At 58.9% G+C, this 25044-nt stretch overlaps 13 protein-coding genes across 13 annotated transcripts; 5 read left to right on the top strand and 8 right to left on the bottom strand.

Annotated features, from left to right (window-relative positions):
• Window positions 1-135: 135 nt before the first annotated feature.
• Window positions 136-774, bottom strand: SCHCODRAFT_02709293 (uncharacterized protein). The gene has a single exon (XM_050347032.1). The coding sequence runs from the start codon at window positions 533-535 to the stop codon at window positions 146-148; it is 390 nt and encodes a 129-aa protein (XP_050202875.1). The 5' UTR covers window positions 536-774; the 3' UTR covers window positions 136-145.
• Window positions 775-1378: 604 nt separating this feature from the next.
• On the top strand, window positions 1379-2701 carry SCHCODRAFT_02606301 (uncharacterized protein). The gene has a single exon (XM_003035115.2). The coding sequence runs from the start codon at window positions 1679-1681 to the stop codon at window positions 2258-2260; it is 582 nt and encodes a 193-aa protein (XP_003035161.2). The 5' UTR covers window positions 1379-1678; the 3' UTR covers window positions 2261-2701.
• A 38-nt stretch (window positions 2702-2739) lies between these two features.
• Window positions 2740-5512, bottom strand: SCHCODRAFT_02606296 (PAP2-domain-containing protein). Its single transcript, XM_003035939.3, has 12 exons — window positions 5282-5512; window positions 5215-5235; window positions 5104-5169; window positions 5044-5055; window positions 4975-4999; window positions 4833-4929; window positions 4768-4779; window positions 4649-4720; window positions 4147-4284; window positions 3909-3985; window positions 3786-3861; window positions 2740-3557 (listed from the first exon to the last, which is right to left on the bottom strand). Exons 1-12 carry the CDS (start codon window positions 5422-5424, stop codon window positions 2944-2946), a joined length of 1353 nt encoding a protein of 450 aa, XP_003035985.2. The 5' UTR covers window positions 5425-5512; the 3' UTR covers window positions 2740-2943.
• A 106-nt stretch (window positions 5513-5618) lies between these two features.
• SCHCODRAFT_01345864 (uncharacterized protein) lies at window positions 5619-6713 on the top strand (the record flags this gene model as incomplete). The annotated part of the gene is made up of 4 exons (XM_003035116.3): window positions 5619-5643; window positions 5692-5737; window positions 5783-5837; window positions 5882-6713. 4 exons carry the CDS (start codon window positions 5619-5621, stop codon window positions 6623-6625), a joined length of 870 nt encoding a protein of 289 aa, XP_003035162.1. The 3' UTR covers window positions 6626-6713.
• Window positions 6648-8368, bottom strand: SCHCODRAFT_02021706 (uncharacterized protein). Its single transcript, XM_050341549.1, has 3 exons — window positions 8077-8368; window positions 7921-8023; window positions 6648-7704 (listed from the first exon to the last, which is right to left on the bottom strand). The coding sequence occupies exons 1-3, from the start codon at window positions 8197-8199 to the stop codon at window positions 6803-6805; spliced, it is 1128 nt and encodes a 375-aa protein (XP_050202874.1). The 5' UTR covers window positions 8200-8368; the 3' UTR covers window positions 6648-6802.
• Window positions 8262-9365, top strand: SCHCODRAFT_02606285 (translation initiation factor SU). Its single transcript, XM_003035117.2, has 3 exons — window positions 8262-8365; window positions 8569-8741; window positions 8835-9365. Exons 1-3 carry the CDS (start codon window positions 8338-8340, stop codon window positions 8976-8978), a joined length of 345 nt encoding a protein of 114 aa, XP_003035163.1. The 5' UTR covers window positions 8262-8337; the 3' UTR covers window positions 8979-9365.
• Window positions 9366-9610: 245 nt separating this feature from the next.
• SCHCODRAFT_02674508 (uncharacterized protein) lies at window positions 9611-13545 on the bottom strand (the record flags this gene model as incomplete). Its single annotated transcript, XM_003035941.3, has 12 exons — window positions 9611-10003; window positions 10095-10372; window positions 10425-10619; window positions 10677-10901; window positions 10954-12417; window positions 12465-12704; window positions 12756-12827; window positions 12878-12999; window positions 13051-13207; window positions 13266-13298; window positions 13354-13424; window positions 13482-13545. The coding sequence occupies 12 exons, from the start codon at window positions 13543-13545 to the stop codon at window positions 9778-9780; spliced, it is 3147 nt and encodes a 1048-aa protein (XP_003035987.1). The 3' UTR covers window positions 9611-9777.
• Window positions 13546-13808: 263 nt separating this feature from the next.
• SCHCODRAFT_02682791 (uncharacterized protein) lies at window positions 13809-16214 on the top strand. The gene is made up of 3 exons (XM_050346749.1): window positions 13809-13840; window positions 13895-14130; window positions 14180-16214. Exons 2-3 carry the CDS (start codon window positions 13900-13902, stop codon window positions 15875-15877), a joined length of 1929 nt encoding a protein of 642 aa, XP_050202873.1. The 5' UTR covers window positions 13809-13840; window positions 13895-13899; the 3' UTR covers window positions 15878-16214.
• Window positions 16215-16472: 258 nt separating this feature from the next.
• SCHCODRAFT_02483779 (uncharacterized protein) lies at window positions 16473-16881 on the top strand (the record flags this gene model as incomplete). Its single annotated transcript, XM_003035119.2, has 2 exons — window positions 16473-16595; window positions 16648-16881. 2 exons carry the CDS (start codon window positions 16473-16475, stop codon window positions 16879-16881), a joined length of 357 nt encoding a protein of 118 aa, XP_003035165.1.
• A 58-nt stretch (window positions 16882-16939) lies between these two features.
• Window positions 16940-17919, bottom strand: SCHCODRAFT_02606279 (uncharacterized protein). Its single transcript, XM_003035942.3, has 4 exons — window positions 17801-17919; window positions 17498-17743; window positions 17385-17445; window positions 16940-17326 (listed from the first exon to the last, which is right to left on the bottom strand). The coding sequence occupies exons 1-4, from the start codon at window positions 17875-17877 to the stop codon at window positions 17042-17044; spliced, it is 669 nt and encodes a 222-aa protein (XP_003035988.1). The 5' UTR covers window positions 17878-17919; the 3' UTR covers window positions 16940-17041.
• Window positions 17920-18053: 134 nt separating this feature from the next.
• Window positions 18054-19094, bottom strand: SCHCODRAFT_02606277 (uncharacterized protein). Its single transcript, XM_003035943.2, has 4 exons — window positions 18955-19094; window positions 18656-18898; window positions 18516-18576; window positions 18054-18457 (listed from the first exon to the last, which is right to left on the bottom strand). The coding sequence occupies exons 1-4, from the start codon at window positions 19038-19040 to the stop codon at window positions 18149-18151; spliced, it is 699 nt and encodes a 232-aa protein (XP_003035989.1). The 5' UTR covers window positions 19041-19094; the 3' UTR covers window positions 18054-18148.
• Window positions 19095-19125: 31 nt separating this feature from the next.
• SCHCODRAFT_02606275 (phosphoserine aminotransferase) lies at window positions 19126-20861 on the bottom strand. The gene is made up of 2 exons (XM_003035944.2): window positions 19440-20861; window positions 19126-19389 (listed from the first exon to the last, which is right to left on the bottom strand). Exons 1-2 carry the CDS (start codon window positions 20546-20548, stop codon window positions 19296-19298), a joined length of 1203 nt encoding a protein of 400 aa, XP_003035990.1. The 5' UTR covers window positions 20549-20861; the 3' UTR covers window positions 19126-19295.
• Window positions 20862-21714: 853 nt separating this feature from the next.
• SCHCODRAFT_02695106 (uncharacterized protein) lies at window positions 21715-22494 on the bottom strand (the record flags this gene model as incomplete). Its single annotated transcript, XM_003035945.1, has 3 exons — window positions 21715-22188; window positions 22244-22339; window positions 22399-22494. 3 exons carry the CDS (start codon window positions 22492-22494, stop codon window positions 21715-21717), a joined length of 666 nt encoding a protein of 221 aa, XP_003035991.1.
• Between the last annotated feature and the right edge of the window lie 2550 nt (window positions 22495-25044).

The following is a 25044-nucleotide window of genomic DNA, read 5'->3' as shown; positions in this document are numbered from 1 at the left end:
GAGGTGAGCGCAAGCGGTAGGTATGTTGAGCCCCCTCCAGTGATTGTCGTCTGTCCTGCACAGGTGCTTTGGTCCTCCGTTAACGTCGTGCCTCGACCTGCTCCGATGGCGTGTGCCTCGCTAAACGTGCAATCGCTTCCGACAATCAAGCGCCGACAATTGCACAGGGCCAAGCACCGACGATTGCCCTGGACAGTGGACTTGCAAGACGCCTATCTCCTACCCGGACCGTACCCCGCATGATTTTTCCGCTTTTCCCCAGCTTTGTTCGCCCGTTCTCCTCCTCCCTGACTCCTCTGACATCCTCCCCCATTACTATACTATAACGTCCTCCCCTCTGACTCCGCCAATATGCCCCCTTACTCCTACCCCATCCTCCCCTTACTCTCCTGCCCCATCCTACCCCAGCCCTTATCCCCTCCCTGCTCCCCCAGCCTACCCCGCAGATCCGCGCTCCGGCGTCCGCCTTCTCCCCCGCATCCCAGGCCCCGCATCTCCTCTGGTCCGTACATCCTCTTGATCTCCCCGCATCCATTTATGGTCATCTGACCGCGCTCCGGTTGTGCGGGATTGGGTGCTCGGGCGGCTGGAAGATTGGGTGCAGGAGCGGGCGGCGGATTGGCTGCGACCTTCACTTTAGATCGGGCACATCAAGCACCGTACATTGGCTGCGTCAAGCACCGCAGATTGGCCACAAGCGCGCCCAATCCGCTCGTGGAGGCCGAGGCGGTGGCATGGGACTGCGCTATTGGTAGAGGACGTGCCCTAGTATTGGTAGAGAACGTTTGCCCTATTGGTAGAGGACGCGCCTCATTGGTAGAGGTGCGCGTCCTCCTCGAGGTAATTCTGCGATATTGCGCCGAGCTGTACGTCTCCGTTTCGTCTATTCGCTCGCGGCAGGGTGTCTTCGTGGTTCACGCAAGTCTACTGAGCGTAAACGTAGGTAACGATACTGCGGGGAACGTAGCCTTCACGAGATGGGGTAATGTGCAGGCTAGGTGTCCACTTACAGCAGGCTGCCTCTCGTTACCGTGTCTTCACGTACACCACCACGGGAAAGCTTCGCGTATACGGGCTGGGCGGCGCGGGCGGTATTATGCCATCCTACAGATTGTTTACCGACCCCGACGTGCCGCCTCCGCGGCACGCACCCTCGCACGATGCAGCGCCTCTTTCCCGCCTCCGAGTTGCTACCACCAACCCCCCGTCCACCAATCACCGCCTTCCTTCTTTCTGGATTTTTTCCTTCCGCGCGCCACCACCCTTTCCCGCGCCCTCCATCTATTCCCGTCCCTTCCAACCTAATTTCCCGCTGCCCCCTCGCCCAGCCCTGCGCGCGACAGGACGCTCGGAGCGGGAGCAGAGCGCAGCGGCGGCGGGCGGGCCAGTCGGGGGCGCGCCGTCAGTCTAAGACACGCGATCGCGACGCGTCGAGCCGCGTGCGCATCGGACCTAGCGGCGCACTGATGCGCGGGTGATAGAAACGCAGGCACCCGCGCGCACGCGTCGCGCCCCTCCGCGCCCTATAAAAGCCAGGCGCCAGCCCGGGGCGGGCCCTCCTCTATATTTCTCCGCCCCGGGCCCTCGATTCAGCCAGCGCGCGACGAGCTCGGACGATTACCAGCCCATTCTATACACCTCGACGCACACGAACGTGTACTTCCCTCGTCCCACCACCATGCCTACGCTCCCCGAGTCCTTCGACCCCTTTGCGAACCACCCGTTCACGAACGGCTCTGGCGTCGTCCCCCGCCCGCCACCACCGCACGCGTACAAGTACGCCGCTGCCCGGCCCGATCATCCGTCGTTGGCCCCACCGCCCGCGTCGAGCGCCTCGTACCCCACCTCCCCCCAGCCCTCGAGCTCCATGCACATCAGCTCCCCGCCCGACATGACCTTCGGCTCCCCAAACTCCTCGTACATGGGCTCGCCCCCCACATCATCCTACATGGGATCACCACCCACCTCGTCCTACATGGGCTCCCCACCACTGTCCTCGCCCCCAACATCCTTCCAAGGCTCCCCACCAGCCAGCTCAGGATACCCCTTCGCCACCGCGAGCCCCGGATACCCCTACCCCTACCCCCCGTCCTCGCAATACCACCCCACCTCGCAATACCCGCCCACCTCGAAATACCCCGCGCAGGACGCCGAACGCCGCGGGCGCGTGCTCGCGCCGTCGTTCATGCGGAGCACGCCGGGCGGCAAGCACCTCGGGAAGGACGGCGAGAAGCAGCTGGACGGCGCCGGGAGCGCGTGAGCGTGGGGTCGAGCTAGGGTCGAGATGAGGCTCGCCGGCGATGAGGGTCCCTCTCCCCATACGCCGGGCAGCGGGGACCCGAGGATGCAGCGACCGGCAGGCCGCGACACTCTCGACGGCTCCCAAGGGCCCTGACAATCCCCCACATATGCTCCCCCCATCGTCCCAATCATGTTGCCGACCGTCAACATCCCGTCCCCGGTTCGCCGACATCATGTACCCGACTTGTCGACTCGGACATCACGTTCTTCGATTCGTCGCATTGGGCGTCACATCGCATCTTGATTGATTATCTGGAGAGGAGAGGAGACGAAGTAAAACCACTAATGCCGGGCTCAGCGAGCCCCGACTATGTATCATTATCGCTGTCAGCAGCAGTGCTTGTTTATTCTGTACCACCATAATCTATGCCTCTAGTGCGCTACGGCGCCGTCTCCGCTCTACAGACCGTCTCGTGCTTTCACTCTGCATTTCAATGCGTCGTCCAACAACTGAGTGCCGATTGCAAGATTCAAGGAACGTTGCACTTGTGAAGAATATAATTACACAACGTGTGCGATACAATGAATATCGACGAGTCCGTGAAAGGGCCAGAACTGAAAGTAGCTGAGGTGCATCGTTCATGAAGTAGGCTCACAAACAGCAATCCACCTGCCCCTTCATCCTCACCCCACCTCCTCCACTTACCCCCTGACTCCCACCGGCACCTCCCTCGCCTCCCCATCATCCTCCAACACGCCTCTTGGGCGGGCCCCATCGCTGGAGTGGATCCTCCCCAGCTCATGCCCGCCACCGCTCTCAAAACCCCTCACCCCACCACTCTCCAAATCCCGCCTCCCCGGCGTCCGATCCTCGTCCTCATCATCCGCCCCCTGCCTCCACACCTCCTCCAGCGGGCCCGGGCCCGGGCGCTTCATCGTGTCGCCGCGGTGGATGCTCGAGGAGGCGTGATGTTGACCTGATGCATACTGCTGACCGGAGGGACCTGACACTCCGTAGGGATCCTCATAATCGCGCCGGGGCGCCGACACATGCGCCGCTGGCGGGTACCCGCCCGCGTACCGCTGCGTCGTCGGCAACACTTCACCCTCCGTGCTATCGGCGGCGGTGCGGTCGTACCCATTACCGTCCCGACCCTCCGCCCCATCCTCCACCCACGGCTCGTCCTCCCGCCTGATCCGCGGCGAGTACGGGCGGTGCGCGAGCGGGTCGTGCAGCGGGGGGTAGTACTGGCGGTACGCGAAGTAGGTCATCACGGTGCCGAGGATGGAGCCGGTGAGGACGTCCTGCCAGTGGTCTGGGGAGGGGCGGGTTAGTAGGCGGTAGGTTGGTAGATAGGCAGTGGGTTGGTAGGTAGGCAGTAGATTGGTCGGTAGGTAGGTAGTAGGTTAGTCGAGGGTGAAATTTATGGAGACATGGAGTGGATGTGCATGATATGAAAGGAGGAAAGGAAGGGAAGAACAAGAAGAAGGGAAGAACCAAAGAAGGAAAAAACAGGAAGAAGGGTAAGGAGACAATTACGCACGTCTATAATCCATGGTACGAGAGATAGCGACGAGCGTGGCGCCAGCGAAGGGCGTGAGGGCGAGCCAGGCTTTGCCCTGCCAAAGATGAATGGAGCTCTAGCCAGAGTACATGCGATACATACAGTGTGCCCGCGCCTATCGAAGAGGTGCAGCTTGCCAGCGAGATAGAACGCGAGGAAGCCGAGCCCGGCGAAGGATACTGCGCGGGATGTCAGCATGCATCGTACAAGAACTTTGTGAGCACGCATTGACTGAAGATGCGGCTAGAGGAAGATGCGACTACGACTGGAGGAAGATGCGACTAGAGGAAGATGCGACCACAGGAAAATGCGACTGGAGGAAGCCACGATCCCTACTCACAGCTCGAATGCCCCGACGGGAAACTCCGGAACCCATCACGCAGCACGTAGTGGTCCGTCTGCGTGCAGATTGTGTAGTTGCTCAGGCCGTAGACGGGGTCGGCGGACCCGGGGCGGGGCTGGCAGCGGTCGATGACATCTGGGAGGGTGTCAGCGGCGGGCAAGGCAGGGTGTCAGCGGCAAGCAAGTGAGGTGATTTGGACTTTCGGATCGCAGATGCAGAACTGGATTCGTGATTTTCAGATCTCCCCGTATATGCTGCCTGTCTGCTACACGTCTGCACGGAGCGATGGACGAAAGATGCAGATGGCAGGCCAACTGGATCATGGAGGCCTCTAGGCGGATACCTCGATACTACAGGGTTTCCATCTGTACCATCCGCCTCTTCAGACAGGCGCACGAGGAGCATGCAGCATATCACGGGGAAAGCACCACTCCGAATCCAGCACAAAATCCCGAATGTAGCGCATCTGGGATTCTGAGCGTCACAAATGATGACGCACCGGGGCGAGGGCGGCCGACAGTAACCTTGGCGAACTGGGTAACTGCGCCGGTAAGGGAGAGGCCAAGGACGACTGCACGGAATCAGCGGATGGGGGCGGTGTAGGCGGTGTAGACGTACCACCGAGCCAGCCTAATGAGCCAAGGTGTCAGAAGAAGGACAAAGAGAGGAGTGAGGGAACATACTGGCGTGTAGATCCCACCAAGAGCGTATGGTGAGGACGTTGACGAGGGGAAGGAGGACGATGGGTGCGAGAATGGCGATGACCATGAGTTCTTTGTTCTATGTGGGGTTAGATGATGCGGGTGTGGATATGCCGAGACGTACGGGTATGCGCTCATGGACGGCATAACTGGGTCGTGTGAGCAGACGAACAAGGGGGATGGGGTTGCTTACGGGTGTCGTAGACTGTGGAGGCGTTAGCTGTTGCTAGGGGAGTGTGGGATGGACACGCACGAAGTATCTTCGAGGGAAAAGACGCGCTTGAATCCTTCTATCTCGTCCAGCGCGAAGAAGATGGCACTATGCGGGGTGAGATGCGGTTGAACCGACCCGCTATACACTCACGCGAGCACAATCGTTAGGATCCTGGCCCTCTTCAGTACATCGTACAGTCACCCAAGGATAGACACACCAGTCCGGTAGATATGAAAGTATGAGCTTCCGCCTGCGCGCGGCCGTGACTGGGGGCCGCTGGTTCGCCCTGCGCGGCGTAGGCATGATCTTGTCGAGTATGGTGGATGAGGACATGGGTTCCGGGAGACGAAAGTAAGACATGGGCCTGGCTTGGCTGCTCGTCCGAGAAAAGGCGTGCACAACAGAGATCAACAGCTCGGTCCCCCCGCTTGGCTGTGCGTGGCGGTCGATGCGCTGCGGCGGGATGAGCTTGGCGCGCGCTTGTTCTCCAGCCCCATCCAGCGACCGGCCCGCGACTCCGCTGCCTGCCCGCCACCGAGTTGCGTTCCGCCCCCATGCCCGGTTTCGAATACACGGCTGGTGAGCGGGCAGTGCTCCCCGGATAGACACTGACGCTCAGGGCTGCAGAACACGATGCGCTGCTCGAGGGCATCGCGCGCACAGACACGATCCCGTGAGTCCGCATGCGCGCGACGCGTCTTTCACTCACTCCAATCAGCGAAACCGTCACTTGGGACACGCTCAGAGACGCGATCAAGGCCAAGATAGAGAAGGTAGACCCACAGCACGACCGTGTGCACGTCTAACCTTTGTGCAGAACATCGCTGTCTTCCTTGAGGAATGCAAACCCCAACCACCCCCTCCGCCATTCCCCCCACAATCCACCGCGTCCGGAGGCCTTCGCCTCGCCCCCTTTCCCCCACGTAAACCTCAGCAGGTAGCCCCCACTTCCATCCCCCTCACGCCCACCCCTCACCTCCTCCAGGACACACCCGAACCACCCATCAACTACATGTCCGCCGAACAAGCCTCCGACCTCAAGCTCGCCATCTTCGACCAGCTCGACCAATTCGACGCCTCCCCACCCTTCACCATCCAGCGCCTCGCCGAGCTCTGCACCGCCCCGCGCGCGCACTACGCCGCCGCTGGCAAGTACCTCCGCGCCCTCGAGCGCGCCATCCTCGTCACCTCCGGCACCGACGCCTTCCCCGCGCTCCCCGTCGAGGCGCGCGCCCCCCTGCGCCCCGAGGACGAGATCGGGGCGGCGATGCCGTCGGCGGGCGCGGCGCTCTCGACGCCGACGACGCCGATGTTCTCGCCGGTGCCGTTTGCGCATGCGGATGCGCGGAGGGCGCCGTCGCCGTTGACGCTGTCGGAGCCGCGGGTTATTGGGCTGGTGGATGAGCTGGACGATCCGAGGCCGGGGCATTTGTCTGACAAGCCGACGGCGCTGTCGGCGGTCACCGAGGTGCCAGAGGAGGCGGAGAAGGCGCTGGAGGCCCGCTTCACGAAGGGAGAGACGTCTGAGGGCGAGGCGAAGACAGAGGAAAAGGTTGCGTGAGGTGGTTCACGACGATCGTTTGTACGCTTGTATCTTTTCTTATGCTTGTGCTCACGCTACTTAGATGTATGATATGCTTTGTGATCGTTATGCAGTGCGCATCCGTATACCCCTAGCAGAAAACCTCGCAATGCCCTGAGCAACGATTCAGGCATCTTCCACCCTTGCCACAAAACCCTACGCATAATCCCTCTTAATCTTCTCCAGCATCACCTCCATCCGCAGCGCCATATTGGGCTGCCCCCTGCCGCGCCCGCCGCGCCCTTCCCGCCCTCCTTGCACGTTGCGACTACCTCCTCGAACATCGCGACTGTCGCGACCACCTCGTCCGTTGTCGTGCCCACCTCGCGCGCCAAGCCCACCTCTGCCGCCTCGCCCTCCATCGTGACTGTCTCCTCTGCCTCCATTCCCCCCACTGCCTCCTCGCCCACTATCGCGACCACCTCGCCCCCGGGAACCACCATGCCCACGCCCACCCCTTCCCTGCCCAGCCTTCACCGTATGTAGCGAATCGGGGTGGTAGGCTGCGCGTGCGCGGTCGCGGAGGGTGGGTTCGTGGGGCGGGCCTTGGTCATCGGTGTAGCGCTTTCGAGATCTCTGTTGGCTGCAAGAGGAGTCATGACCGCGTAAAGAGTGATCAGAGTGACCCCCTCGCCCGCGGGATGGACGTTGTCCCCGAGAGGGTTGCTGCCCTCGTCCCTGACTTCTTGAATTTTGTGTGTGATGACCTCTACCGTGGCGTGCAGGTGGATGGGAGGTGGTGGCGTCCTCGTCTGAAGCATCCGCTTCGTCACTGTCCGCTGCATCTTCAGATTTATCCTCATCCGGGCTAGCCTCGTCGTCTTCGTCTTCTTGCTCTTCGTCGCTGCTTTCATCCCTTGTCTCTCCGCCATGACGCTCTTCCCGTGCATCGTCTGCATCTTCCTTCCCCTGTTCCTCATCCCAATCTTCATCTGCATGAGCGCCGCCTTCGTCATCCTCGCCTGTACGTGGCTTGACGAGCCCCTCGCGCCGCTTCTGAGCGCGCCATTTGCTCTTGAGCTTCTGTGTCTCGATCCAGTCACGGCGGAGCTTTTGGGCTGAGGCGGGAAGAAATGCGATATTCGAGTGAGGGTGTCGTGGGGGATGAGTCGTCAGAGAAGAGGTGGTATGGGGAGGGGGAGGTGATGGAAAGCAAGGAGACGAGATGGGTGGGTGTAAGGCGAGAATTGGAAGCAATGCGATGAATGGAAGATGCGAAGGGAAAGGAGAAGCTGTTAGATAGTGTGCTGTTGACAGAGAAGACTAGTACACACCCTTCTGCGCAGGCAGATGCACAAAGGTAGGAGGGCGCTTGCGCTTCAGCGTCTGTGTGTCCGGCATGGCTGGTGTGTCCTTCGCGTCAACTCCTGCTGTATACTGTCAAGATCATCAGCACCTCCCCCTCACTGCACCCCCTCTCCCCCACTCACTCCTAGGCCCCGGCCGTCGAATCCCAATACAGCGCTCACAGCAAGCCTGATCACGCCCCGATCGCGCACTCCCACCGGCGCCCAGTCCGCGCCTTCGATCAATTTGCGGCGGCGGCGCCTCATCGTTACGTAATCGCGCACCCAGCCCGCCTCATAAGGGCCGCCCGCGTGTGCTGCCTCTCCCCACCACCGTCACCGCGCCCCGCCCACCGCACTCGCCCGCGTTCCTCGCCACCCCCCTCGAGCACTTCCACCCGTCGCATGAGCGTGCAGAATCTCAACAGCTTCGGTGAGTCGCCTGTCTCGTTATCGATAGGGAGATCGGAGGGCGTGGTGATGGGAGGATGAGTTGGTTTTGTGGGGAGGGAGGGGTGCTGGGTGCACTTTTGTGGTGTGCTACTGACGGGGAGCCGTTCGCAAGGCGGAGGTCTGGGAGGGCTGACAAGGCGGATCCAACGTAGCGCGGACATGCTGACTGACAACGCATCCCAGATCCTTTCGCCGAGGAGGGCGATCCGCTCGCGGACAACCAGAATGACGTCGGCTCCCAGGCCAATTACATCCATATCCGTGTCCAGCAGCGCAATGGCCGCAAGACCCTCACCACGCTCCAGGGTGTGCCCAAGGAGTACGACCAGAAGAAGATCCTGAAGGCCTTCAAGAAGGTGCGGTTTCCATTTCAACCCGCGTGTACTCATCATGCATACGCCTTGTTTCTATGATTCACGAACATGGCGCTGACGCATGGTTCCCCACAGGAATTCGCCTGCAACGGCACCCTCGTCGACGACGAGAAGATGGGGCAGGTCATCCAGCTGCAGGGCGACCAGCGCGTCAAGATCCGCGACTTCCTCGTCGAGAACGGCATCGACCGCGCCACGATCAAGGTGCACGGTTTCTAAGCGCCGCCCACCCTTCATCGCCGTCCGTGTGTTCGTATGCGCTGCTCCTCCCATCGTGATCCCGGCCCCTCCTTTGTGACCCGGACTTGAGTACCCGCCGAGCACTTTTTTACCTACCCCCTTCGCCCTTCACATACCGTCGACCTCCTTCGCATTTTTACCGACGACCCCTTCTACCACTCTTACTGCCGGCCCTTTCTACTCACCGACCTCACCCTCGGTTGTACATCCCCTGACGCACGCATACCCACACGCTCGGCCACGCCCGCTCTCTCTGCCTGCTTTATATTCTGCATTGCTTTGTGTCTGTACGATAGTAGTGCGATGCGTGCGCAATAGATTCGTCGCGCCTGTGTATGACATTGACTTGCGGTGTGGTATGAGGCAAGGATCAATTGAGTGCGTTAAGTCAGCTCTTCAGGACAAGGTTTGTGTTGTCCCAGCAACGTTACTAGTACGGGTGTAGCCGTCCCACTCGCTCGCGTAGTGGCTGTCCCTTCCCTATGTCTACCGCCCGCTCGAAATACGCTTCGCCCAAAGCAATATGAGCCGAATGCAAGAATTGCAGTACATGTCAGAACATTCAGGTATATCGATAAAATGAAGCGCGACCACAACGCGCGAATAAAGTAGGCAAGAAGACCGCGGTGGCGGCAATAGATGAACAACATTTGAAGTAAGTACATGCCTGAAATGGTGTTTGTAACGCGTGCATATATATGTGCAAGCTACGGCTCCGTATGCGGTGCCATATGGTCGAACGAAAGACCCTCGTAGTCGTTCAGTGAGCTGCTGGGCTTCAGCCCACCAGCCGGAAGCGTATAACCGTACGCTGTCCAGGGAAGAAGCGATGCGACCCGTCCGCCATGATCGCAATCTCCAGCTCCCCTCGCATGATCTTGTGCAAGGGCGCCGCTGCCTGCTGGTCCTTCTCCCCCGTCGCCGCGACGTGAATCAGGACCTCGTGATCGCACGCGAAGCGCGCGACGACACCATGCTCGACCTGTGATACCCACATCGTGGGCCTGGGAAGGCGAATTAGTTTTGTTGTTGCCTCAAAGGGTCACGAAGGCTCAAAGGGCCACGAAGGATGTGAAGAGTAAGGAAGACACGCACCCAAACTTCAGCCTCCCCGCGCACTCAATCTCGTCCTTCAACACCCGCGCATGTTGTACAACAGCCTCCTTGCGCCCGAGCACGTCGTAGTCCATCGCGATTACCGAATACTCGCCGTCGAACGCGAACATGGACGGGCTCTCGTGATGACGGCCGGCCATATTGGAGAGAACAAGATAGCGCGCCTGCGTCTCAAGAAAGTCGCGCAGGCGGGTGTAGAACTCGACAAGAAGGAGCATGAATGTCGGGAATTCGGGGTAAGGAGTAGGCAGGCGGGGCTGCGATATTGTTAGTTGAAGTAAGGTTGGAAGAGGTCTGTGAAAGACTCACAGGTGGCAAGTGCTGCTTCATCTTGCGCTGCTGGTATACCGACTCCATCTTCCGTGGCTGCCCTGGATGCTCATCGCGGAAAGTACATTGTTCGCACTTGGTTGCCGGCGGGGAGACGACCATCCCGCAATCCAAGCTCACGCAGCGTCCCGGTGGTGTTGGCTCCAGCCGCTCATTGTCCTCCGCGCGGAATTGCTGAAAGCCCCAGCTAAGTATCCCTGTTACCCTTCACTACACCAAGAACACGCATACCTTCTTCGGATGCTCCTCCACGCCATTCTCCTTCCCCCCATGCGTCGCCTTCTTCGTCGAACGCACATACGACCGACACGACGCGCACATCTTGTACTTGTACTCGCCCGCGGGCGGCAGGATGTGCATGCAGAAGCGCATCGTACACTTGCGCGAGCCAACGACGACGCGCGAGGCGTCGCCGAGTATACGGTCGACGGCGGCGAGCTCCGCGTTTAGATTTCGCTAGCATTATGTTAGGCGGATTCGAAGGATGGGCAGGAGAAATATGGCATACCCGCTGCGGCTCGACCTCACCGTTCTGTCGCGCGCGCTGGTACAGACGCGTACGTTCCCGACATGCCTCGCAGCACTTCCACCTATTCTCGAGGGGCATAGACTGCTTGCAGATCCGACAGGGCTTTGTAGGTCCCGCTATTGGCGCTGGAGCGGGCACGCTCTCAGGGGGTGGTCGCGCGGGTATACGAATCTTGAGGCCCGTAAGCCGCTGCGCAGATGGTTCATCATCACTATCGTCGCTCAACAGTGCAGCTTCGAGGTCGGAAAGGTCGGTCAGGTCGCTGTCACTGTCATGATCGACAGCAGCAGGGCGTTCGGGTGACGTGGTGGTGGACGAAGGCTGGATCTTGGGTATCGGATGAGAGATGGCTGGAAGCTGGAGTGGTGCAAACGAAGATGCAGGTATTGCGGACGAGGGTGCGTCAATCGGCGCCTGTGCAGAACCGGACGACGAAGACATTGCTGTGGACGACGATATCGCTGCTGGCGTCGACGGCTGCGCAGTCGAAGCAGATGATGTGGCTTGGGCGAGCGCTGAGTTTGCTTGCTTGGGGCACGGTGATGCTGGAGCAAGCGGCGCGGAAACCCTGCGACGTGGCAAAGGTATTGAAGGGCGCTTCACAGTAGGCGACGACGGCGATGAGGAAGCCGCCTTCGTCGGCGAAGGTGGAGATTCACTAGACGGCGATATACCCGAAGGATCTGCTGCAGACGATGGCGGCTTAGCAGAGGCTGATCCCGGCTTACCCAACTTCAAAACCAACGACCTTGTCTTCGAAAATAATGGAGGTTTCGTCTTCGCCGCCGCTGGCCCCGTCTTCGATAACGGACCCGGTTTCGTCCTCGCTATCGAAGAAAGCGGCACCTCCACATCGCTGTCCTCGCTCTCACTTGGTGCATGCTGCCCTGGAGGCGGCCAGGACAGCACGCGACCACGGCCAGCAGGTCGTGGTGGTGAGGCTCCGTTCGCGGCCCGTGTTGACAGCGGTGTATCGCTGTCGCTGTCACTGTCCGTCGCTGGTGGCGGAGTCGGAGGTATCTTGATTGCGGGTCCTGAGGGTGAACTGCTGCTCGAGCATGCAGGCGGGCTGCTTAGTTCAATTTGCCTCTCCGGCTGTTTCCCCTTGCTCCTATTCGACGAAAGAGCCAACGGCTCGTCGTCCGACTCCTCAAGATCGGCCCAGGTTACTTTCTTGCGCTTTGCACTGGGTTGCTCAATTTCCGTGGCCGTTTGCTGTAGAGGTTGGGGCGCAGAGGGCCCTGGCTTGGGAATGGGTACTGGCTCGGCTCGAGGCGCAGCCACCGTAGCTGTCGCCGACACCGCGGCTGGCCTGGCAATCGGCCGTGCGGCTCTCATACGCTGCCAGTCGGCTGACACGCAACTCATGCAACGTCGCGCCATCGACCCGGGCTGGACGATTCCTCGACAACCCTTAATGCTGTTCACGCAGGGGCGGAGCATCTTGGGAAGCCTAAGTATGGGCTGAGAAAAAAGCGGAAATTACTGACCTGCGCTGGCATAAACATCGCTGCGGGCGAAGAGCCGGATTGTGGCATAAGCATTGGCGGGGGCTGGATCACAGGAGGCGGCTTCGTCAGCGACTGCATAGGTGGCGGACGCGGCAATATTGGCGGAGGAGGGAGCGGTATTGAGACCTCCTTCTCGTCGACGCTGAGTGGCGCTGAACACAACGCCACAGCAGTTTCCTGCTTCTCAGTAGGAGGCTCAACTTTCATTTCAACGTCTTCCTGGGACGACACAACATCAGTTTGCGATGTAATGGTCTTCAGAATACTTACATCAGGATACTCGAGTTCCAACGATTCATCCAAATCCATTTCATCTGTGGCATCCTGCACGTCGGATTCGACCTGGGGAGTTGTCAATGAAACGGGGGATAGGTGATTCGGATGCGGCCAACCTTGACTATTGGTGGTGGAGCAGGCAGTATTCGCCTGTGGATGGCAACTGTAGGGATATCGGGGACTGATGGGATGGATATGGGTGGCGGACGGCACGGGGGAGTAGACGAAGAGGAGGACGCTGAAGAGGTAAAGTTAGTGGATAAGCCATGTAAACCGCGTCACCACGTACCTCTTCGCTTGTCCTGTAACTTGGCGAGGGACTCTTCAGCTGCCTTCCGGGCGATTGGCAAACACTGATCGCAAAGTGTCACGCTTGGCGGGAAAGACGGGGGTATGGTCTCGCCACATCCCATCCTGGTGCATACGCGCACTTCAAAAGGCGAAGCCTAAAAAGCGCGTCGGTTGCCACTCAAACTGAATATATATGCGATGATGCGAACATACCCGTTGCGACTGTGTCTCCGTGACCTGTTGCAGCTGGGAACGCGCTCAGCTCATCTCTGATGGACATGAATACGATCAGACAACTCACCAGAGCACCATCGGACTCCTTCAAGGCTGCTCGCAATGACGGGCCTGCTTTCCATCTGTTGATATAGCCACCTATATCTTCACAGGCATCGCGCCCCCTCGCATTGACCAGACAACTCGCACACATACCCCCCTGAGTAGCGGGTTTTGGGCACGACGAGCACCTGCTGTCCGAGCCCATCTCCCCGGGCATGGCGCGTCAGCAAAGAAGGAACGCGGGGTCAGACGCGTCGCGCTGCGCGACTCGCTTGTGCGCTCGCCGTCGTCGCGGTCGGTGGCAAGGAGCACGATAAGGAAACGAAGAAGGGCTGCATCCACGTCTCTAATTTTTTACCACAATTCAAATTTGTTCACGGCAACGGCTGTCGCAGCGTCGAATGGCGTGGGACCCGGCGTCCGGCCCGGATCGAGCAGTCCGCGTCAATTGGTGTGCTCGTTTGGCTCTTGTTCTCTTTTGGTCATCGTTCATGACGGCGTCGAGCGCAAAGGTACCTGTCTGCTCATCGCTATCCGCGTAGAACCCGGACGTTAACCTGCCGCAGTGGCCATGGCGGCCAAATGCTGCGACTCCCCCGTCATAGTCACAGAGTACGGCTCCAGCGTCGCATGCTGCACGAATTGTGGCGAAGTCGTCGAGACCGTCTTTCTCAGCAACGAAGAGCCGTACAGTGATACCTACACCGGACACTCCCGTGCGGGACTGCCCTTGAAGAGCTTCAGGAACGATGGACGCGTTCTGGCAGGACAAGACACGGAGCTGAGGCGTTACAAGCTGAGGGTGCGTAACGCGTCATACGGCTTGGGCGCTTAGCTGACTGTGATCGCAGACGGAACTGTACACGTACATCAAGCAATTCACTGTCGAAATGGGCTGCCCTGGTCTCAATGAGCGCGTCTGTAACCTCTTCGATCAGGCCATGGCCAGCGGTCAGTTCACCTGGGGCAGCAAGGCCATCTTCGTCGCCGGCGCCGCGCTCATACTCGCGCAGCGCGAAGCCAACCGATGGGAGTCGATACACGACATAGCGTACCTCCTCCAGAAGGTCCAGGGCTTCAACACCGCGTCTCTCACATCCACGAACCTCGGCCGTACCTTGAACGCCGTCAAACACGCCTTGAATATTGAGCACAAGTTCCAGGACCACGGGGAACTTCTCGATGCCGTGCAGAAAAGACTGCGAACTGGCGCTGACGACAATTCTTCTGACCGGCCGCCCTCGGCCTGCATCAAGCTCCTCGCCAACGCCAACCTCGATGTTGTAGCGAACATTGCGCGCACTCTGCACAGTCAACTTGGTCGCCTCCCTTGGTCACACGAGCTGCGCGTGCTCTCCTTCCCGGCTACTGCGTGCGTCATCGCTATCCTAGCCCTCGAGGCTGAACAGCGTGCGATCATGCCCAAGTATGCCGAATTCGCCGGCTGGCTGGGCGTGAAGCACGGCGTGAAGAAGGGGACGATCCAGGAACGTGGGCGTATCCTGCAGGATCTCGCGCTGGAATGGATAGGCGAGATCAGCTGGCTGCAGCAGTACGACCCCAAGGCGAAGAAGTCGTCGGGCAAGCGGCTTGTCATTGCGCGCGGGCTGAAGGATGCGTTAGAGCACCAGGAGAAGGTGTGGAAGGAAAGGGTCGACACGAATATCGCGTCGCGCCTGGCGTCACCTGTCGATGAGCAGCCGGAGGCGGAGACGTCGCCATGTCCAGCTGCGTGTACTGGCAAGCGGAAGAGGCAGGATGAATGCGCCACACGCCCGAAGCGCCGGCCGCTTCCTGCCTCCGTTTCGGCTGCTGCTCAGTTCCTCCTCGATCCCACTGCCGCGCCAGCGCCCAGGCGCAGACGTCGCACGCCGGCCACGGCCACGTCTGATGCAGGCCATTCCGAGACGTCCGCCATGTTGCCGACAGCCGCGCACCTGCTTTCGTCGCACGCGGCACTTGGACCTGCGCCTACGCGGCTGCAGAAGCTCGTCGCCGTCCGAGGGGGTGCAGACCGCGTCACTGACGACGAGCTCTTCGAGGAGGACGAGTTCGCCAGCATGTTCCGGTCGGAGGCGGACGTCAAGAAGCTCAGCGACATGGTCATCGACATATGGATCGCCGAGGAGGCTATACGCGCGGAGAAAGCCGAAGCGAGGCAGCGCTCACGGCAGAAACGAAAGAAGCGCGCGGAAGGCGAAGAGAGCGAGCGCATCGACAAAGACGCACTGGAGAAGTTCTTCGACGATGATGATGAAAAGGACGGGGAGGAGGAAGACGAGAGAGGAGAAGGTGGTTGGTTCGACGACCTGAAGGCCCTCAGCCCCGAGTCGGATCCTGGCTTTGGGACAGCGGTCGGCCTGGGTGTTGGGCTGGGAATGAGGGTTGATGACAAGGGCAACGATCCGGACGCGGAGAAGGGCGACGACGAGTACGAGCTCGCGCGGAAGGAACTCATGCGCATGCACGCGGGTTCCGATGCGATGGTCGTTGGCGACTGGCGGGCGGCGTCCCCGTCAGGTTGGGGTGGCGGTGATGACTACTTCTGAGTTTCTAGGAGACTACGTCTGAGTGCGTGGCGACTAATAAGTTTGGAGAAAAGGGCGAGGAGAGGAGGCCGTTATGTGAGCCTCAGCGCTCAGCAACCTATCATGTAGAATACCCCGGTTTTGGACTTCTGTTTGCATCGCATCACACTTGCATCTGTATATTATTGTTATCGACATCTTTAGCATAGCTATCTTACCGTATCGTTCCGCACAAACTTACCGTAGAATTTGGCTCCCAGAATTTACAGCCGCGCGTCTTGATTCGAGCGAACCCCTTATATAAAGGATATTGAGGCTTCATATTGACGAGTACCTGCACCCTTTCCCTGGCCAGTGTATGGTCGCTTAGGGCCGCTCTAGCATGTCTTCCTCTAGATTGCATTGCTTTGACGAGACAGGTTTGCGAATGAACCACATGCGCCATCACGTGAATACTTTCTCACGGTTCGACTTTGATTCGTCTTATCTCGGAAAGCCCCTTATTCTCCGAGACAGCATAGCCACGACCTCCAATATAAGAACCCTGCGCCACTGATCGGTGTATCAAAGGTCTCCTTTCCTCTTACGCTCTTCAACAGCTCAAGACCGCCACACAATGTCGCTGCCTTCCTCTTCGTCTCAGGCATCGTCCAGGGTAGCATTAACCCCTGGGGAGGGCGGGTATCGACCCACATTCTTCAAGCGCATAACGCGCAAGTTATCTTTGAGTAGCTCGAAGGTGTGTCTCGTTCCCTACGCCCTATAGATTGCGCGACTGACGAATCCTGCAGGTAGCTGCTCCCAAACGCGTCGTCGTCCTCAAATCAATTCGCCAGGTGGAAGACTTCACCGCCCAGCTACACGGACACTATGACTTGGAACCGTATGATATTCAGGTTCACCTCCCTAAACAGGAGCACAAGCGCAAAGACATGCAGCTGGCTGTGCAAGCCTTGTATGTACGGGAGGCGTTGGCGAAGGGCACATTGAAGCCCTCGCATCCATTGCATCTATGGCACGCTTGACAGGGAGAGTCCAGCCATCCATTTTGGATTGGAATATTCACTAATCCTCAGCCGTGTACTCGCGCGGTGTCAATTTATACCCTTACCAAATTGTTAATTCCTAGCAGTTCAGGAGGTCGGGACAGCGAGGTAAAAATACCAATCAAAGTTCTACAGTCCCTCAGGTGCTGAAAACATCTGGTGTGAGCCCTTCCAGAGAGCCAACCAAGACCTCTACAGCAATTCCAGCAAGTATAGACGACTCCTTCTTCGAATGATCCGCCCTCCATTTGATGGTGTCCACTTTGCAGGTGATACAGCGCACGCGATGCAACCTGTTGTGCTGGTCTCCGAGTGCAATAAGATAGCGTAGCATGTTCTGGTCGGTAGGCTCGTTCACAATGCCACCTAGCTCGGGAAATCGTATATCCATATCAGCGATAGTCTCCAGGCTCGCGTGCGTCACCTAGAAATAAAGAGTGCGATGTTTAGATCTCTGACCCTGTATTGAAAGTCATACGCACGTAGTAGTGTCTAATCTTCTCCTTTGGCAATGGGATCCTCCTTCGCACGCTGATGTATAGGCTGCATCTTTTTTGAGCGTATGGGTGATATTACAAGTTGCCTGGCCACATACCAGTGCGTCGTCGAACGCTCAGGTCCATGATTGGTCAGGTCAAAAGCCATCACGGCGAAGCGCCCCAACGCGTCCAGCCATAGTTGTATCCACTTCTGTAGATGCAAATCCATCTCGAGGTCGTGATACGCCTTCGAACCCGGTTCAGGCGCAGGCTTTGTCCTCCCCGTAATGTCGACGCTGGGATGGGGGTTGCAGTTCTGTTTGTGGCTGGCCTTCCAATGGGTCTTCTGGCAATCGCGAGAGCTGTGTGTCCCTCATGAGATGCTGGACGCACGACGCAGTCCGCTGAGTTCAACTGACCAATACATGATTATTTGACAGCGTCCACAACGCTTAGCGTCCTCGGTCTTCTTCCCGCAGAAGTGACAGGCGTGCATGGTGATCCGTTCAGGGTTTGGATGCGAGCCGTTACTGCAAGTCGTCGGAGAAATGAAAAACTCAGAGGCAGATGAAAGGCAAGAACGAGGCGCTTGTTATGGTTTGTTTACCCCGTCAGCGCTTGAAAAGCCAATTACTAGGAAAATATTTCAGAATGGATATCGCCCCAGACACATGGACGTTGCAGCAATGACACACTATCGGTGTATATAGCATGTGTATTGGTACGATCTAAGTAGTGTCAATCAAGAACAAGTGTAGATCCTGACTTCATCGACTACGCCCTCCCCTCATCATCTTCTGAACATCATCAGGCTCCATCGTATTGATGCAGTGCACGATAATCGAAAGCGCATCCTGCGCGAGCATCCGAGACTGCAGCTTCGGCATCTGCCTCCACTCCGGGATATTCAGGTCATTCCACTGATTCAGGCGAACGCGTTGAATGTGGCCCTCGTCGTCCTCGAGAACGAGCAAGAAACGGGGCCGTAGCAGATCCGTTGGGTCGTTGACGATAGGGGCTAGCTCGGGCACTTTTGCCTCCACCGTTTCGCGGTCCTCGATGAGCGCTTCGACTGCCTGAGGCAGAGTTCAGTCAAGTCAGTCAGTGGAAGGCGTACTGAACAGCATCACATACACGGAACTGCTTGGACTTCCTTTCTTCGCCTTCGGGTGCATGTTGCACGCGAATCACCAGGCTGGCAGACCAGGAAGTAAGCAATGGCAAGACGGAGGACGCAAAGACTGCGCGCGCGGGTATGTGAGCGTTTAACTTACCAATGAGTATTTGCACGGTCGGGAGGATGGTTTGCGAGATCCAGACAGACAGTGGTATACGTGCAGAACGCTGACCGCCAGAGCTCAAGCCACCTGCTGAGCTTCTTGTCCAGGTCAAGCTGCCTCTTATCCTCCCGCTTAATTTTAGTCCTGGGGTTGCCGTCCTCGTCGTACAAGCTCGCGTGTGGCCTGCAAGACTTCTTGTGCGAAGCCTTCCAGGACGCGACCTGACAATCTTTGGAACTACACGAACACAACTCAACAATCCGGCGACCCATAAGGAGTGATGAAGCGCTCACCAGTAGTACACCAATCGGCAGCGTGCACAACGCTTCGGATCCTCGGTCTTCACCTGGCAGTAAAAGCATGTATGGGGGGAAGGCATTTTGTACGCGATGGTCTGATTGATAGCGTGTAGACGCGCGTGCCGAGTTGATGGTGAAGGCAAGAAGAAAAAGGCAGGAGATAACTTGCGCACGTGTGGGATGCTGCCGCAAGGCGCCGCCACCAAGCGACACATGGCTTTAGTGAAATCAGCGTTGAAGCTGCAGGTCTAATTTACAGCGTATCCGTGAGCCCTTAATACGGTGCTCGTACAGTAATTCTAAAGCGCCATACTCTTCCCTCGACAATCCATATACTAGGCGATGAACTCCTTGATGTAATCGACTAATTTGTCCGTATCCTCCTCCGTCACCGCATTGTAGAGAGACGCACGTATGCCACCAACCGACCTGACAGCGTCACGTTAGCTCGATAATAGCCTCACAAGAAGTACACCCACCTGTGGCCCTTGAGACCCTTGAGATTCCTTGCCTCCGCGCCAGCCAAGAACTTTGCCTCCTCGCCCTCGCCCAGGACATCGAACACGACGTTCATCCAGCTGCCAGAGCCCTCCTGCACCTTCCCGCGGAGCTTGCCCTTGGCCTCGCCCTCCTTGAGCACCGCGTACACCTTCTCCGCCTTGCTCTTGTTCGTCTGCTCGAAGTACGAAAGGCCGCCCAACTGCTTCATGCGCTGAACGACGAGCCCAGTCATGTATAGAGGCAGCACCGAAGGCGTGTTGTACAAGCTGCCGGACTCAACGAGCGTCTTGTAGGACATCGTGATTGGTGTGGGGACCGCGCCGAGCTTCGCCGCAGCATCGACGTCCACTACGCAGTCCTGGCGGACGATGAGGATCGTAAGACCAGCGGGACCGATGTTCTTCTGCGCGCCAGCGTAGATAATCGCGTGATCTGCGAGCCGCGGAATAGGTCGCGACATGAAGGACGAGGAGTAGTCCGCGACGAGGGGGACGAGCGCGTTCTTCGGCAAGCGATCGTAGGGGAACGCGGTAGTCCCGGGCGTATGCGCGAACTGCACGCCGTCCACCGTCTCGTTCTCGCAGTAGTAGATCAGCGCCGGGTTCTCCGAGAACGTGTACGTGTCCGGGGGTGGGATGCTCTTGAACGACTTGCCGTCCTGCGAGTGCTTGCGCCCGTCCGCGACGACGTTCACGCGCCCGCCGCCCAGGCGCTTCGCCTCCTCGCACGCCTTCTTCGACCAGGAGCCCGTGATGACGTAGTCCAAGACGCGCTCCTCGTCCGTGAGCTCGGGGTGCAGCAGGCGATGGCGGGCGAGCATGTTGAGCACTACGGCCGAGAACTGGCCCGTGCCGCCGCCCTGCGTGAAGATGATGTGGTGCGTGGGGGGCACCTCGAGCTGCTCGCGGATGAGGCTCTCGAGGTTGCGCACGTACGCGGTGAACTCCTTCGACCGGTGAGAGATCTCAGCGATCCCAATGCCCGTTCCCTCGAAGTTTAGGAGCCCCTTCGCCGTCTCCTCGAGGACGGACTGGGGGAGGGCGGACGGGCCGGCGCCAAAGTTGATCGCGCGCGCTTCAGCAGACATGGTGGGGTGAATGTGAGTGTAGGAAACAAGAGACGGATGTGAGCGGAGGCAAATGGTCCATGGTGAGGTATATGAGTCGAGAATTCGGAATCGATGGCGACAGAGTTGGCACAGGGTTCGGACTCGTTGCGGACAACCGGCTACGCCCCGAAGTCCAGGTGATCGAGTCAAGCGGAGGTCAGCGGCGGAGGAGGCTCGAAGTCAGTGTACTTCTTCTCTCGAGGCTAGATTCCATACGACACTGCTTCTGTCTTGACCTCTGAAGGCGAGGGTGAGTGAAGAGGTGGTGGAAGTCGCGTAAGGAGCCCCGAAGGAAGGTGCCAACGCCGACGAGCCGGGATGGCGCTTCCCATCCACGGCCAATCACCGATGACTCCCGAGCAGCTATGCGTTGTGCCCTGGCATCAGTAACCTTCGTCGTCTTCCCTCTAGCTGCACGAGACGGCACACGATACTTCCTCAGACGTCGCACACAGATGGAAGACCGGGAACAGCGCGAAAAATCGCATAATGCAGGTAGGATCGGGCAGTAAAGCTGTGTACTGCGAGAGAGATGTATGCGGCAGTCAGTCGAGGCAGGTCAATGCAGTAGGAACTCGAAACAATGCAGCAATAGTCGTACGGTAGTTATCAGGGTACGACCGTTCCTTGGAGACCAAGACCATTCAGCAATTCGGCGAGACTGTAGCAGTCAACAAGTGCAGTAAAATCAGCAACAGCAGAAGGTTAGAAGAACGACGGAGAATAAGTGACAGTTATAAATCGTGAGGATATGTGCGTAGATGCAGTACAAGGTGATGAATAGGTATAAGATTATAAGGTAAATAACAGAGAAGATGGATGTGATGGATGGGTTATTGGATGGGTGTGTGGATGATGAATGAGCTTGCGACCGAGAAAGGGATGACTATTGCAACCGAAGCCCAATGCGAGAGTTGAGTGATGCGAAGCGAGTGCGGCGCGGTGGACGCGGAAGGCCGAGAAAGACTCGCAGCGCACGGGTATCGCGCGGAGGCGGCGTCCAGCTGGCTATCCTGTCCAGCGCGACGATGGCGTAGCGCACGCCGCGCCGCAATAATTACGTTTGATTTAGCAGCAGGAGACCGAGCAATGATGATGGATAAGCGATGCGACCGAGATGGAAATGCAGCAATGATGAGGCCGATTCAAAGGCGAATGATCCCGGGGCCGGCGTCGTGCTCTGGTGCAGACAGCAGCGGCATGAGGTGGCGGAAGATGACGCGGTCGGTGGCGCGGGTAGGTGACCGTTTCACGGGGGTATGGGGTCGGTAGTGGGGGTTGCTGCCGGCAACGAAGGGGAACGCAGGGCGGTCCTCGCGGGTAGGCGTAGCCGCGGGTGTCGGCAGCTGGCGCGGCACAGCTATCGGGCTGGCGCGCAGAGATGTCTTTCGACGGCGGACGGGGCCGGCGCCGCGACGGTCGATGTCAAGCTGCGACAGGTCGCCGATATCAGCGGCGTGGCAGCTGTAGGCGGCGCACTCTGACTGGAGAGCGGCGACCCAGGGTAGTTCGTCGAAGTTGGCGAGCCCCGACTTAAAGACGGGCTCAGCCATGTGCTGTCGACGAGAGGGGAGACGCGTATTCCGCTTCTTCGCAGAAGAGCGCGCCTGTTGGTAGGGCTGAGGGGAAGACGCGTCAGCGACGCGTCGGCAGGGGGGGGATAAGACGGCTCACCAATGGCGCGGACCTGAGACCGGGCTCAGCAAGACGGATGGGGGACTGGAGACGAGGGGGCGCGTTCTTGACGCGAGGAGGGCGCGGAGAGGGTAGCTGGGGGAGGAAGTAAGCACAGGAGTTCGAAGACGCGTCGACGCGTCGCGACTGCTCACCTGGGTGGGGAAGCACAGGGAGGAGGAGGAGCGCGGTGTGTTGTCCAAGAAGGGGTCGCTGGAGAGCGCAATGGGGCAGGGGGCAGCGAGCATCATGTTGGTGGTGTTGTTGGTGTTGGTGAGCTGGGCTGCGCTGGTCGCTTCTCGGTGTACGAGGAGGCGGTAGTGAGGATTATACTGTACAGCGAGGATATTTAAACGGTGCGCTAAGCACACATAGATAGATCAGATCCGGGGGGAACAATGAAGGAGGGACAATGACTGGGCCGCCCCGCTTATATGAGGCTGGCGCAGATGGGGGATGGTCGCAAGGGGAAACTGAGGGTCCGTCCCGCCAGGCGAGCATTACATATCGGGTCACTGCTTGCCCCGGATGGCAAATTCTGCAATTTTTCGGGGGTCTTTTTGCCCGGTGCCGCGCACGTGACACTATCACCCGCTCGGATCTGAGCTGGCCTGGTCCGGCCCTGGCCGGAATCAATTCCGCTTCCGCCTACTTCCCCGGACGAACAATGGCATCCGGCATGCTGCAGGACATGGCCCGACGCTGCGACCACCGTTCGACTGGCGACCATTGTTGCTCGTCGCGTCCACCGTTGCCAGCCCAGCCAAGGTCTGCGCATTGCGCATTGGAACCACAGCGAACGTTGGATTGGAGAACATGGTGAGAATGCTTGGAGAACGGTGGCTACAGCAGCGTCATACCATTGAGTATAGGCTCGTACTCTCTCGGTACGTCCTCCCTCTTCGTCATCTAGGGGTCCTGGGCAGTATGTATAGACGATTCCAGATACCACTGCCACAAAGGTTCTCGAATTGAATGAATGCAGCGTATGACGTGCCGTGTACGACGCTCTCACTGCGCCAAATGTCCTATCGGCACGCGTAGAACGACCGATTGTCGCGCCATCTCCGTCCTGTGGGCGCGCTGATATGGACACACGGCATCAGATAATTATGCAGCGCGGCCTCGACGCAGGCGCGAGGCAGAGAGGTACAATAGCACGCCCACACAACGCCCACAGCGCGTTGCTAATGAGCCAAACGCGTCCCATGCCCACGCGCTTCTGGTCACAATAGCGGGGAACAATGACACGGCACCGCACGGTCCGCACTTCGGGCATCGCATCGATGGAATCCCGCGTCTGTACCACGTACGTCCCGCGCTTCGCGAGCATAAGGCGAAGGTTCGCCCACCTGTGGTTGATGGTCAGTCCTCTGGTCTCCTGCTCTCCCCCGCAGGAAGCGGAACTGATTCTAGCGCGATGGTGCCGCCGACGTCAGCGCGGGACCGTTGCGGAATAGCAGGGAGTCAAGTATCGAGAACGGTGATACTTGATTGATGTGCAGCGATAGTAGATGTGTCTAGTGTCGGACGCGGTCACGCAGAAGTGGACGCGGGGTTGACTCGCCCTATACTGGCGCGAAATCGATGGGACTAAGGGCGTCTAGCCGGTTCCGTTTTCCAGGAATACATGTTGACGCCAGCTCAGCCACTGGGGGACCGTCAGCGCTCAAGTAGCGCTGTATCGACACTATGCAGGTGGCGTATCTGAAAGTACTAGGCGGCTATTAGTTCGATATGTGTTGGCTAGGAGGACCGCAGACTTGCCTTTGAGCACAATGATAGACGTCTCGAGAGGACCCCGGGCTCGTACATGCTCCATGTAATTCAAAGCGTGCTAGGCAGCTAGGAAACCCTTGATCGACAGGTGTCCGTGTCGGGAGCGACCTGGGACGATACAAGGCCTTACCGACTCTCCTGGGAAGTACAAGGCCCATCATAAACCAGTCAGTATGGGACCCTCGCAAATCCCTCATCGTCGGCACCGCACTTCATCCCCAGTCATGAACTCTAGCTCTGACATGGACTGACATACGGCGTACCTATGGACAATGGAGTCTCCATGGCGCCTGCATATGTCTACGCGCAGAACGGCCTCTCGACGGGCCCGGTCGCCACCGACACGCGCGGACAATACAGCGCACAGTATCACCACCGCGGCGCGCGCATCCCGAAGCCGGCGACTCGCCTGAATGCGATGCTAGCCTCGCCATCGACTCGGAGGACCAGGGCATCCGCGTGTATCGGTGAATAGGGCGCCAAGGTCCAGAAGTCAGCGTATCGAACGACGCCGCTGCGCCCGGTCACAGTGGACGACTAGACATGCCCGGCCACCATCGGGGCCGAGAGCGCCGGAATCCTGGGGGCGCGTCCGGGGCGCGTCAACACTCAACAAACCACCGCGTCAATCCGCGTGCAACGTCGTCGAACCGGCTCGCACCTCTGTTGATTATTTCTTAGTCAGCGGCGGGGGCCTGGGCCTGGAATCCGCAATTTATGGCGCGGTTTTTCTGATGTTTTTCTGATGTTCGTGATGCGCTGTCGGTTCTGGTGATGCGGGGGCGTGATATTGGCCGGCTTGTTGATGTCCGGCAGTCGTCGGGGCCGTTGACGCGGAGACACGGGGAGTGACGAAGAGGAAGGGGAAGAGGACCCTGTCGAATGCGGAGGGTGATACGAGGGTGCTGAGAGGGAACAGCGGAGGACGAGTGCTGGTCACGATAAAGCAGGACGAGACGAGAGCCGAGGATTGAGATGTTCGAAGACGTCTGGAGCGCGAGTAGAACGTGTCGTACGATTGT

The sequence above is a fragment of the Schizophyllum commune genome (genome assembly GCF_000143185.2).
Source record: "Schizophyllum commune H4-8 unplaced genomic scaffold SCHCOscaffold_1, whole genome shotgun sequence".
In the NCBI taxonomy this organism is placed as follows: domain Eukaryota; kingdom Fungi; phylum Basidiomycota; class Agaricomycetes; order Agaricales; family Schizophyllaceae; genus Schizophyllum; species Schizophyllum commune.
Note: the sequence above shows the minus strand (reverse complement) of the source record. Positions and strands in the feature narration are given on the sequence as shown.

What these genes read in the sequence shown, in the direction of transcription:
- SCHCODRAFT_02682791 (XM_050346749.1), top strand. Translation starts at nt 13,900, where the DNA reads ATGGCGGCCAAATGCTGCGACTCCCCCGTCATAGTCACAGAGTACGGC. An exon ending in TGAGGCGTTACAAGCTGAGG is followed by an intron (nt 14,131 to 14,179) that starts GTGCGTAACGCG and finishes CTGTGATCGCAG; the next exon opens with ACGGAACTGTACACGTACAT.
- SCHCODRAFT_02606275 (XM_003035944.2), bottom strand. Translation starts at nt 20,548, where the DNA reads ATGTCTGCTGAAGCGCGCGCGATCAACTTTGGCGCCGGCCCGTCCGCC. An exon ending in AAGGGTCTCAAGGGCCACAG is followed by an intron (nt 19,390 to 19,439) that starts GTGGGTGTACTT and finishes TGACGCTGTCAG; the next exon opens with GTCGGTTGGTGGCATACGTG.
- SCHCODRAFT_02606285 (XM_003035117.2), top strand. Translation starts at nt 8,338, where the DNA reads ATGAGCGTGCAGAATCTCAACAGCTTCG. An exon ending in GCAGAATCTCAACAGCTTCG is followed by an intron (nt 8,366 to 8,568) that starts GTGAGTCGCCTG and finishes AACGCATCCCAG; the next exon opens with ATCCTTTCGCCGAGGAGGGC. An exon ending in TCCTGAAGGCCTTCAAGAAG is followed by an intron (nt 8,742 to 8,834) that starts GTGCGGTTTCCA and finishes GGTTCCCCACAG; the next exon opens with GAATTCGCCTGCAACGGCAC.
- SCHCODRAFT_02709293 (XM_050347032.1), bottom strand. Translation starts at nt 535, where the DNA reads ATGGATGCGGGGAGATCAAGAGGATGTACGGACCAGAGGAGATGCGGG.
- SCHCODRAFT_02606296 (XM_003035939.3), bottom strand. Translation starts at nt 5,424, where the DNA reads ATGTCTTACTTTCGTCTCCCGGAACCCATGTCCTCATCCACCATACTC. An exon ending in CTTTCATATCTACCGGACTG is followed by an intron (nt 5,236 to 5,281) that starts GTGTGTCTATCC and finishes GAAGAGGGCCAG; the next exon opens with GATCCTAACGATTGTGCTCG. An exon ending in TGTCGGCCGCCCTCGCCCCG is followed by an intron (nt 4,285 to 4,648) that starts GTGCGTCATCAT and finishes ACACCCTCCCAG; the next exon opens with ATGTCATCGACCGCTGCCAG.
- SCHCODRAFT_02021706 (XM_050341549.1), bottom strand. Translation starts at nt 8,199, where the DNA reads ATGAGGCGCCGCCGCCGCAAATTGATCGAAGGCGCGGACTGGGCGCCG. An exon ending in TCGACGGCCGGGGCCTAGGA is followed by an intron (nt 8,024 to 8,076) that starts GTGAGTGGGGGA and finishes TGATCTTGACAG; the next exon opens with TATACAGCAGGAGTTGACGC. An exon ending in GCATCTGCCTGCGCAGAAGG is followed by an intron (nt 7,705 to 7,920) that starts GTGTGTACTAGT and finishes TTCCCGCCTCAG; the next exon opens with CCCAAAAGCTCCGCCGTGAC.
- SCHCODRAFT_02606301 (XM_003035115.2), top strand. Translation starts at nt 1,679, where the DNA reads ATGCCTACGCTCCCCGAGTCCTTCGACCCCTTTGCGAACCACCCGTTC.
- SCHCODRAFT_02606277 (XM_003035943.2), bottom strand. Translation starts at nt 19,040, where the DNA reads ATGCCTTCCCCCCATACATGCTTTTACTGCCAGGTGAAGACCGAGGAT. An exon ending in GACCGTGCAAATACTCATTG is followed by an intron (nt 18,577 to 18,655) that starts GTAAGTTAAACG and finishes CTGGTCTGCCAG; the next exon opens with CCTGGTGATTCGCGTGCAAC. An exon ending in GGAAGTCCAAGCAGTTCCGT is followed by an intron (nt 18,458 to 18,515) that starts GTATGTGATGCT and finishes ACTCTGCCTCAG; the next exon opens with GCAGTCGAAGCGCTCATCGA.
- SCHCODRAFT_02606279 (XM_003035942.3), bottom strand. Translation starts at nt 17,877, where the DNA reads ATGCACGCCTGTCACTTCTGCGGGAAGAAGACCGAGGACGCTAAGCGT. An exon ending in TGTCAAATAATCATGTATTG is followed by an intron (nt 17,744 to 17,800) that starts GTCAGTTGAACT and finishes AGGGACACACAG; the next exon opens with CTCTCGCGATTGCCAGAAGA. An exon ending in AGAAGATTAGACACTACTAC is followed by an intron (nt 17,327 to 17,384) that starts GTGCGTATGACT and finishes CTTTATTTCTAG; the next exon opens with GTGACGCACGCGAGCCTGGA.